The sequence below is a fragment of the Crocodylus porosus genome, unplaced genomic scaffold (assembly GCF_001723895.1).
Source record: "Crocodylus porosus isolate Cpor-Errol unplaced genomic scaffold, CroPor_comp1, whole genome shotgun sequence".
Taxonomy (NCBI): Eukaryota; Metazoa; Chordata; order Crocodylia; family Crocodylidae; genus Crocodylus; species Crocodylus porosus.
This window is the reverse complement of record NW_017728906.1, coordinates 129,434,567-129,446,459: the sequence shown is the minus strand read 5'-3', so window position 1 is coordinate 129,446,459 and position 11,893 is coordinate 129,434,567. Positions and strand designations below refer to the sequence as shown.

At 42.2% G+C, this 11,893-nt stretch overlaps 1 protein-coding gene across 1 annotated transcript in view; it reads left to right on the top strand.

The window, feature by feature from the left end:
- PIBF1 (progesterone immunomodulatory binding factor 1) overlaps nt 1-11,893 on the top strand; it is a 182,403-nt gene that overhangs the window by 23,558 nt on the left and 146,952 nt on the right. The window contains exons 6-7 of the mRNA XM_019529805.1: nt 3,906-4,039; nt 4,811-4,919. Of these exons, the coding sequence (XP_019385350.1) occupies nt 3,906-4,039; nt 4,811-4,919 (243 nt within the window). The remainder of the gene's footprint in view (nt 1-3,905; nt 4,040-4,810; nt 4,920-11,893) is intronic.

The window sequence follows — 11,893 nt, the reverse complement described above, 5'->3', positions numbered from 1 at the left end:
TGACCCCAGCTGACTTCCTGCTCCTTGGGCATGGGGCTGGACTTGATGATCTTCCAAGGTCCCTTCCAGCCCTAATGTCTATGAAATCTATGAAACATTGGACATATTATATCATTTCTTATAGGTGTTTAGTCATGAATGAAAGCAACTTTGATTTGCCCATGGTCTTCTGGACACACCACCCTTCACTTTATCCCCAAGAGGAGGTTGATAGCATCAAAAACTAGCGAAAACCATTGAGTATTTTTATAGTCTTCTTGTTATGAGCTTTTTAGAGTTGGATGCTTTCTTCAAAAAACATAAGCATCTTGGTCAATTTATATTTATACTTACAGATTTACCTGGAAAAGCTGGACTTTTCTGGGGAAAAAATTAACACTTGGCCTACCTGCAAGTCAGAATTATCAACTGCTTGACTTGGTTAATTCACGGTGACTATTGTCAGTAGAATGAAATTTCTCAATGATTCAAAGAATCCATTCAGTAGGACTTTAAGGATGAACTGAAGTCATTGCAATGAATTCTGGCCTTCAGTATTCAAATACAACTCTCCAAACAGCACTGGATGAATCTTGATAGTGCCACAGGATTTATGGCTAGTCTAGTTCAAAGAGCTCATCTTGACTTCAGTAACTGAACATTCTAAGGGGGGCCTCAACCTTTAAAGAATTTTTGTTTCTTTAGCTATGATATTTAATACAACGCCTAAACTGAGCCATCGAGTTTAATATCCTAGTCAAGAATCCTCAACCAACTCATATCTGCACCCTTTCTTTCTTCCAGACTTACTGTCCTTGCTCTCCCCCATACATCTGTGACCTAACTTCTGGCTTTTGTGCCACTTCTGAAGTGGACTGGGGTGCCTATCAAGTGGGTACCCATTAGGAGTGGACAATAATTTTGGGAGGAGGGCTGCTTAATGACTTTCAGTGAGCTGTTGATGGCTGCAAGAGTAGTCCTGTCCCTTGACAGGTGCCCGCCCCCCTGATCGCTATCTTGGGACTCAAAGTCCTACTCCAATCCCTGACCTTTGCCACTGGATGTTCCTTCCCTTGCACCCAGAAGTACTTCTTTTGCCATCCTGGAACCGGAAAAAAAACCAAGTCATATACTAAAAATAAAACATCTGCTATGACCTGTTCTAATTTTATTTCAAAAATTATTTTTGTCCTGATTTACTTGCATTTGCATAGTGTATATAGAGATAATTGCATAATAGCTCAAAGTACAGTCTTCTTATTGTATATTGTGTGTGGGGTTTGATTGGAGGGGTGGGTGGGTATATGCGTGGGATTTGTTGAGAGGATTTGTGAAGGGTTGTCAGGTTTGTGGGGGATGTGGTATTGTGGGTATGGGGTTTTGGGGGGGTGTGGTTTTTGGGTGAATGTAGGGGTGTCTGGTGGGTGTGGGGGTATGTGTGAGTATAGGGTTTGTGGGGGATCTCAGTGTGGGGGGGTTTGTGGGGAAGTCTGGAGTATGACTGGGTGGGTGTGGAGTTTGTGGGGGGTCTGGAGAGAGGTTGTGGAGGGTGTGGTTTGTGGATGAAGTGGGTGTGGGGTATGTTGTAGGTGTGAGAGACGTATGTAGAATTGGGGGTGTGTGAAGGGGTTTGGAGTTTGCAGGGGGTGGCTGAGGTGGGTGTGTGGGGGTCTGTGGGAGTGTGGATGGATATGAGGTTTGTGTGGTAGTCTTGTGTGTGGGGGTATGTGGGGCTTCTGAGGGGGTCTGGGTGTGGGTTGGTGTAGGGGTTTGTGAGTAGAGGTGGGGGTGGAGTTTGTGGGCGGATTCATGGAGGGTGGGTGTGTGGGCCCTCCTGCCACAACTCCCCTCCCCCATGGTGCACAGCCCCTACCAGCAGCAGTGGGAGTAGGTCCTTGGGGCAATCATGACCTGTGGCAGGCAGAGCCGCCCAGCAGCGCTCAGCTCCGGCTGTGTCCCTGGGGCTGTACATGAAGGCGCTGAGCCAGCCCAGCCTGCTGGTGTGTGCCTTCAGTCCATATTCAGCAGGCTTCATGCCAGCACATGAGGCTTCCAGCACTGAAGGCAGGAGCTGCAGGCCAATAGGCCAGGCCAGGCCAGCTCCATTCTTCTGTGTGGGGCTTCCAGCACTCCAGTGCAAAGCCACATGTGGTGGCACAGAGTCTGCCTAGCCTGATTGCTAGCAACTTCTCACAGCTCCCAGTCTGTACACTATTGAGCCAAGCAGGCTCTGTGCCACCATGTGGGGCTCCTGGTACTGCAGCTAGGAGTGGGCACTGCTGGACTGGCTCTGTGCTTCCACATGAGGCTCCACACTGGAGTGCAGGAAGCCCTACATGGAAGCATAGAACTGACCTGGCCTGGCCCCAGGGCATGCAGTTCATGCCTGCAGTGCCAGGAGCACCACATGGTGGCACAGACCTAACCTGGTGTGGTCCGAAAGCATGCACCAGTGGGCCAGGCTGGCTCTATGCTGCCACATGCAGCTCCTGGAACTCAGCTGGAGTCGAGTGCTGCTGGGGGGTATTACCTGCTGTGGCCCATGAGTGCTCTGAAGGCCTGCGACTGGTGATGGGGTCTGTGTGCCATGGGGTTTTGGGTTCCCCTCCCACAAGCTCCATACCCACGCACACACTGCCACATTCCCCACAATCTCCCGTGCACCTTCCCACTAACCCCACACTCTCCCATACACATGTGTGCCATTGGGCTTGGAGGGCTCTGTGCCAGCATGTGGGGTTCTTGTTACTGCAGGCGGGAACTCCCCTTCCCACTCACCAGCTGTCCAGTTGTGCATTGTCATGCTCGGTGCCTCCACATGTGGTTCTCAGCTGTAGTGGTAGGAGCCCCACAGAAGTGGAGGCACAGAGCCTGTCCGGTTCAATGGTGCATGACCTCTGAAAGCCTGCACCTCCTGCTGGCTTTCAGTTGAGCAGCCGCAGGCCAATAATAATTGTTTTTTGGAGGAGCCCTGCGGGCTGGATAGAATGGCCTGGAAGTTGCTTTAGCTGAGCTCATGTTACTAGCCTTACTACAGGATCAATTGGTTCTGAAATGTAGGTTATGTCTCTACTATGCAAGGTAGCATTGTGCTGACACCCTATGCTAGCTCTGTATGTTCTAGCTTCTAATCCAGAAGCATGTATGTTAGATCAGTTATTCCCAACCAGGTGCCATGACAGTGTCTTGAGATGTTTTCAAGGGTGTTTTGGACTGTCGTACAGTGTTAGCACTGTTTAGTGTGTAAATATCATTTTTGGGATGATCAGAGAGATTTCATTTAGGAATCCTAAACATGCTGACCTGTTGTGATCCTCTAGGTTCTTTGCAACAAAACAATTACACCATTATTTTTCCGTAGTCATAAAAACTAAAAGCTGGCATTTTTCAAGAGGTGCCTTGAGTCTAGTGAGGCATGCCTTGACTCTAACCACTATGTTAGAGTGAGAGAAGAGCCTATTATCTGTTTGCAGCATCACACCAGAATGGCTCTATTGCTTTTATAACAGGAGTTATTATAGTATATCCAGTGTAGCACTGCCTTGTGCTGCACAAATGGAATACCTTTGCCCTGTGCTAGGCCTGGCCTTGATTTTTTGGTCCTTTCTGTCTGCAAGGTCTATAAAAATGTGAAAACTGCAGATTGGAAAATACTAGAAGGGAATTAGGCACACCAACCAACTAATTTAAAGGCAGGTAAACTTTAGGCTGAATATCTATATAGCTGAGTACTTCCTGACATCTGTTTAGTTTGTGAAATAGTCTGCGAAGGGAAAGAGGGGAAAACCCAATCTCTTGAACACTTAAAAGTAGACCTCTTAATCTAAGTTAAGTTCTATTGGGGATAATCTTTCCATTTAATTTGGTTTTATTGTAGCAAATACAAAATCAAATCTTAATGTAAGTGTGATTGTTTTTACTTATAGAGTTATGAAGATGAGAGAAGAAGTCATTCAGAACTTGAGATTAGATGTCAGCGTTTGATGTTGGAACTAGCAGATACAAAACAGATGATTCAACAAGGTGATTATAGACAAGAAAACTATGATAAAGTGAAATGGTAAGTGTGCCTGCTTATCAGTAGAAATTTCTCTTTGTTTATTGATAAAAGTTACATCTCATAATGTGGGTTCAGTTCCACGTTTTTTGACTTGCACATACATGCAAACCATAAAATAGACAAAATATTCATTTATCAAGTTGAGGAATTGTTCAGTTCTGGTTTTACAAGAAATAGGGCAATGAAAACTTACAAATTGGATACATATTTTTCTAAAAATCCATAAATTGAGTGCCTTATTTTTCAGATATGTAGCCAACCTAGTTTCTACCAAAGTAATAGCAATCAAATTTTTAAAAATGTTTTTGATTTTTTTTTTTTTGGTCACCTAATTTTCCTCTGACATGCTGCAAGAGATAACCTACATGGCAGAGGAACAGTTGCTTGTAACTACTCTCTAGATTCTCTTAGAACTATGAGCATGAAATAACTTAAGGATTTTCATCCACTCTCAGCCAATCTCTGCAAAATGAGTCCTCAAAAGACTAATTTAGTACAGTAGAGGGGAAAATTTTCAGATGAGAAATTTGCAAATAGGTGAAGCAGTGAAGGTAATGATAAAGCAAGAAAGATGTTCTAGTTGACAGGAATTGAAGAAGGAAACATTTTACACCAATAGTGGCCCATTAAATGAAAGGATGAAAGAAGCTCAATGTTAGATGACCCTGAAAAGTTGGATGATACTGAAGAGATATGCAAGTTCTGAAAACTTGTTTTACTGAAATGAAAATAAGTGCATCTCATAATATTCTGCTTTTTTTTGTGTAACAGTGAACGAGATACATTTGAACATGAATTATCAGAGCTAAGGAGAAAATATGAAATACTAGATATATCACACAAAGCACAAGCCAAAGAAAGAAATGACTTATCAAAAGAGGTAAACTTCAGAGTTCTTGTTTGAATGGTTGTCTGCATTAATTCCATGCTTAGTGTGCATATATCCCAGGTATACAAGATGTGGATTCTTTTGGCCAGCAATGTCTGTTGAAGCTAAACATGAATCTTGAACACTCTTGGATAGGCAAGGTATTTTGAGTAAATGTGATATCTTTTATTAGACCAACTGAGTAGCTGGAAAAAAGTTCTTAGCAAGCTTTTGGATGCAGTCACCCTTCTTCAGGCATAGGGAGTATGAACACTTGTACACTTCTACCCAAAAGCATAATAGCAAAGCCAGCTTGCTGACCTTTAACTCCTTCAAATTACCCATGCCAGTGAGGCAAAACATTGCTAATATCCATTGATTTTGTGTCCTGCATGATTACTTTTAGCATCACCTATAATATTTAGTTAGTGTAGTTTATTTTCTGTGTGTTGGCAAAATGTATACTTTAAACATGCTTTAGTTAATCTACATCTCCCTCCTCCCACGCCCTACCACTCCCTGTACAGAGAGACTCTGTTACTTACCACTGTACTTAACATGGCTACAGAACAGTAATGAGACCTGGCTTCTCTACATTTGACAACCTGGACACTAGCTCAATGTTCTAAGTGAAATTAATTGCCTTGACCACTGACTTTTGTTCTAAAGCAGCAGGAAATTCCAGTCAGGCCTACTTATGAATCTAAAATCTAGAAATAGATTTTCTATTTATGCATTTCTGCATTAGCTTTCTTCCTTGGCATAACTATTACAAGTGTGTTGGATTGTTTTCTGGTCCTGAAACATTCTGGAATTTAAGTTGCATATGTGTGTCTTGCAGCAATATCTGCATAGCATCCTCCTGTTCAAGACAATCCTGTATCCTCCAATTGTAAACATGAAAAAAATCATGAAGGGTCTTAGATATTTTTCTTCTCTGTTTGGAAACCCTCTCTTGGACCTTAGTGTAATATTAGTAGGATATATATCAGCTTGAAAGGTAGGGAAAATTTTAGATACCTTTGTACAATGTCCTCACAAACATAGGATTCTTGTCTGTCATCCAACTCTAGCCCCTCCCTGAGACCAAAATTTTCTTAGAATTCTGCATAAATTGATTAATTCCTTCCTGTTTTTTGTTTTTCCACAAACCTTATTCTACCTTAGAGAAAACTACATTTTACACACTTGATGTTGTGTGAGAATGGCCTTTTTATTTAGAATAAAATTAGTCAAAACCTTCAGACTTGCATAGTCTGTGCTGCCAGAATTAGAGCATCCTGTATACTTGCAGAGAGGATTGAATTTTGGGTATCCACCTGTAGAACATGTTACAAGTTTTCTGTATTAGAATCAAAAAGTTACGTTAAGGCTTAGTAAGCCTCTGTTGCCTCTTTGAGGAATTTCTTATACTTTAAACCTGTAAAGCAGCTCTTGATTTATGCATTTACAAGGCACTGTTTTTAACAGGAGCTTACAGATCAGAATAGAAGCTTGTCCCGCAGAGTTTGTTTAAATAGGACTTCTACTACCTATCTACAAGCAAGCAGATGGTAGCTTGCTAGTCACGAAGATCAGAATCAATGTGCTCAATCTGTCACTCAGAAAAATGTGTACTTACCTTACAGCAACCAGTTCTTCAGTTTCATAACCTGTCTGTATTCCATTCTAATTCCATAAGAGTTCTGCTCTTCTGGAATTATTTGTGTTCATGATGAAACTAAGAATTGGTTTGGGCTTGGTCTACTCTCTGGACTTTCGAGTTGTGGATAGTTGTAGGGGGCAGGTTTAGTACCAGACAATATTTATGATCAAAAGAAATTAATTTTGCATGTTGACATTGAGTGGAATCTGTGGATAACACCTTTTGAGAAATCACTCTTCCTGTAAATAACTTGTTCTATCTCAGATGCTCATTTATGAAGTAATAAAAGTAAAAAAACGTGCTCCTTTTCATCATCAAAATAATGATCTGAAGTTTGCATTTAGAAACATTACAGATGGTGCCATCCTTTTTAATGGTATAGAAACACAGGAGAATTTCTGATCAGAAGAACTTAGAATTTGAAGTACTTACATATGCTATATGGTGTGGGTTCTTCTTAAAGTATAAAAACTGTTTTTCATTTAAATGTGATCTTCATGAGATAAATTAGATACCTGAGAAATAACAGGGGGGAAAAGTGTCTTCGGGAAGAGTTGACCTATGTAAAGTGCAGTTCCATTCTGAAAAATGCCTTATGACTCTTCAGTCAGAAGATCTGTTGTTGTTTTGTATTCAGAAATGTGTTTGCTTCTGTTAGCAGCTACAGAATTTTTCTTAGATTTATGATTATCATTTGCAATGCAAGGCCAGACTCAGGAAGAGATGGATTCCTTCATATGCAGCACTTAAATAAAATTGTTTCCTTCGCTCGTCTACATCAGTATGCTCTCTGATGGGTACATTTCATTCCTTGCTTTTCAGCTGGAGACTTTCTTACTGTAGCAGTATCCATACAATACACTCTAGCGCCTCCCCCCCACCTTCTTCCCACTTTGTGTGTCGGGCTCCTCAGCTCTTCTCAGTTGCCTAACTTAAGATGGAATACTTTTTCTGTTCCTGATCTCCTTCATCAGAAAACACCCAAAAATCATGCTTTAACAGTAATAGTTTAATATTTAAAATATTCCTTCACTGAACTAGGAGGACTACTGAAAGTTTGTGTTGTTCTTTTTTGGGGAGCGGGGGGGAGTTGTTGGTTTTGTTTTCTTTTTTTGGGGGGAGGGGGGTTTCAACTCTTTCCGCTGTTGCTTAAGGCCTTTGTATCCATCCTGGCCAGTAGCTGCCCTCTGCCCTAGGAATCCTACCTGGCCCTGTGACTTCTGAGCCCTACAGGATTTCCACAAGAGCTAAAGAGAGGCCTAAATCAAATTTCCCAGCATTTCCCAGTGCCAAACATACAGCTTGGAGTGTAAGGGGCAGGGAGAGGACTCTGGCATGGAGCTATTCAGGGGATCACAACTCACGAACACTTAAAGGGGGCTATGATGTTGTCAAACTCATCTGTGATGATGGAACTAGTTGGTGATCTGATAACTTTATCTGTCTGTTGTAGAGGTGCCATTTTCTTAGTTCTACCTAAGTACCCTACATCTGGTATGGCTTATTTTGCAAACCTCAGCACTGACATGCACTTTGGAATTGGACTGTGTACCGACAGCTCAAATCAGCATAATCTCCAAGCCCAGTGCCTTCCTCTGGCATGGGCCCTCCAGTACCTTAGCACAGCTGCAACACTGGCTGTTTTCCTTCTCTGAATGCTGCTCATTGGCCTTCTTAGGACCTAGATCAGTCCTCCAACCAGTGCTCTGTAGATGCTCACCTACACAGTAGCACCACATAAAACAGATGATAGACCCCAGCACCTCAGGCAATGGCCTACAGTTTTTCTGATAATGTGAGTGTAGAAAATGTGGTTATAGTGAAAGGTTCCTTGACTCTAACCACTGTGCTAGAATGAGAACAGCCTGTGCCTGTTTGCAGCATCACACCAAGATGGCTGTATTGCTTTTATTACAGGAATTAGTATAGTATGTCTCAGTATACCACTGTCTTGTCCTGCACAAATGGAATAGCTTTGGCCTGTGATACGTAGAAGATATACAAACAACTCCCACAATGCTCTGAGAGCCCATTGACATTGAAAGCCTCTATGCTGGGGATGTTTTTGAGTCTCCCCAGGTTGTTAGAGACGGTTATAATAGGAGAGAGAACCCAAAGACCCATGCTCTTTCAAAGCAGCTTCAGTGAATTTGTGCTTTAGTTCACCACAGGAATTTCCACAAAAGTTCCATGGGCAAAATCAGTATATCTTGGCATTGCCCCAGTCTTTCAGTGCCATGATCCTCCAAACATATAAGGAACTTCCAAGAACTTACGTAAAAAACTGGCAAGTTCATTAAACATCTCCCTAAAGGCGGTGTCTGAACAGTCTCACTGCTTTGTAGGTGTATGGCACTAATCAGGCCTGATCCAGCTAGTTCTAATAATCAACAAGGCCATAATGGACTTGGTCAAAGCAGTCTGGCAAATTTTAGCCTCTTGCCACCCCACTGCTGAACAGAAATAGAATTCAGGGTAGTGCAGAATCATAGAAAGTTAAGGTTGGAAGAGACCTCAGGAGGTCATCTAGTCCAACCCCCTGCTCAAAGTAGGACCATCCTCAACTAGATCATTCCAGCCAAAGCTTTGTCAAGCCAGGTTTTGAAAATCTGTAAGGATGGAGCATCCACCACCTCTCTGGGTAACCTGTTTCAGTGTTTTACTGCCCTCCTAATGAGAAAATTCTTCCTAATATCTAATCTAATCTTCCCTTGCTGCAACTTGACATCATTGCTCCTTGTTCTGTCATCTGCCACCACTGAGAATGGTCTAGCTCTGTCCTCTTTTGAATCCCTTTTCAGGTAGTTGAAGGCTGCTATTAAGTCCTCTCTCAGTCTTCTCTTTTCCAGATTAAAGAAGACCAGTTCTTTCTGTCTTTCCTCATAAGTCATGTCCCTCAGCCCCCTCACCATTTTTGTCACCCTCTGCTGGACTCTGTCCACATCCTTTCTGTATTAGGGGGCCCAAAACTGGACACAGTACTCTAGATGTGACCTCACCAGTGGTGAACAGAGGGGAATAATAACTTCCCGTGACCTACTGGCAAAACACCTACCAATATGTACCTTTATAAACTAAGTAAGGTTGTATAGATAGAGAGAGCACAAGCTTTTGTGAGCCCAAGTTCACTTGAAATCCTGTGAAAGGATGTGGAAAAAGCAGAGTACAAAGAGAGAAATTAGAATACAAAAGCTGGAGGAGAGGAGAGGAGAGGGGGAGGAGGGAAGTGCTAGAAGAGAAAAGCAAATGAACAGTAAAGTTATAGGAACCAAGGTGATGACAAAAGCTAATCCAGGTAATAAGTTAAGAAGCCATAGTCCCTGTTTAAACCATGCATAATGCGGTACAATTTGGGGATGATTTCTTGTTTCACCATTTCCCATTCAAATTGGTTTTCAATGTTTTCCCCCTAAAAACTGCAATCCTGAGGTCCTCAATGGAGCATCCAGAGAGGTTGAAGTGTTCTACCACAGGCTTTTGTGTCTTTCTGCAATTGATGTCAAATTAGTGTTCATTCATTCTTGCATGTAAAGACACCCAGTCTTTCTGCAGTAAACAACAGAGGGGCATTATTTAAATAGGTGTCAGCATATATGACGTTGGTAGGGTTGCAGATGAATGAACCTTGGTTGTTGTATTCCTTTTCATTAGGTTCACTGATGACATGGTCTGTATTGATATGGTGACACAACAGGCATTTGGGTCCATTGCAAGGCCTGGTGCCTTGCTTAAAATAGAAGTAGGTTTCTAAACAGGTATCTTTATTCCTGTCCCAACCCATCTTCCCTGGTTGGCATGGTTGTCCGTGACAAATTTTCCTTTTAGGAATTGCATCAACAAGGCAAGTAGGTGAGATCCAAGTACAAGTGGAAGATTTCCCCTCCATGCTACGTTCTACCCAGATAAAGTAACTCTGTAACTCAGCCCAAGTTCCTGCCCAAAGGTGTCACAGACTTTAATTTCAGGCATCATATTAATTGCTTAGTGTTCTTCCCACAACCTGATTTCTCCTAGGCGGAGATTTTGCTGAATTTTCTAAATGTGGAAAGGTCATTGGATTATTACCTTCACAGAACCAAGCCATTCAAAACGTTTCCTTGGCTGTATTGGTAGTTGTGAGATCAGAAATCGCAAGGATAAAAGCCTGGAGACTATCTAAATGGATCTTGGACTACATACAATTATAAATAATTTTGACATAACATACGATTGAGGTGAACCTACTATTAGTAATAGGGCACGTTTCACCAGAGCCCAGACTACTTACTGGTACATAGCATCCCTGTGTAACATTGCCACAGCTGATATCTACAAAGCAGCTACTTGGAGCTCCCTTCATACTTTTATGAAGCTTTATGCCACCGCAGAAACCTCTAAAGCAGATGATGAACTTGACACACCAGTCCTGTTTGCTTAAGAAGGGGAGTTCAAGATTCACTTTCATGTATGTGGCCATGCTTTTGAGTCATCCATTAATGCAAATGGTGTGGAGAGTTACTTTTAAAAGGAAGCAAAATTGCTTCTCACAAACTGAAGTTTTTTGAGGTTGTATTGTCTACATACATATTCAGACCCTGCCCTCCTCCTCTTCCCCAGGGTCAAAAGTAAGGTAGATCTCTGGTTGAGAAGAAACTGACAAGTGGGAAAGTATGTGCTGCCCTAATGCCTTCAGCCCAGGGGCACAGGGAGAAGCAGGACTAGTTCCCTCTTTATGGGTATTTCTAAGGCAAAAAAGTTTCCAGCTGCAACAGATTGTGAACCAAACACATTAGTAAGAGTGTGTTTGGAGACAGTATATTTTAAAGAAACTTCAGACCCTTGGCAAATGTTACACTTAAGAGGTGATTAACCAGTTAATCATGTCTTAAATAGTGACCTGGCCACACTCATGAAATTAATGAGATGATAAAATGGGAAATAAGCCATGCAACCTGATTCCAGTTACAAGGCAGAGGTCTGAGATCAGCCTCAGTATGGTCCCACAGCTGAAATCTACAATCAGCTGATTATCGGTTTTAGCCCTAGGACCATACAGAAGTGAGTTCAACACCACACTAGTTCAATGGGCACTCAGCTTTCTACTTGCTAGTGCAAGGGCTTCCTGTGCACTGGCAACTAGTATTGGGATAACTGGGATCTGATCCTGGTCCCATAACTATGTATCCTGCCATGCACATGTAGCATGGCAGAAGAAATTGCTGAGACTGAGGAACAAATTCCATTGTGCCATTAAGTAAACATGTGCCGGAGGTCTTAGTTACTGATGCATAACTCGATTTTTTCTAACTTTCAATTACATCTGAAAAATTTCACTGAAAATCTTGTGGTTGCACAGATGTCA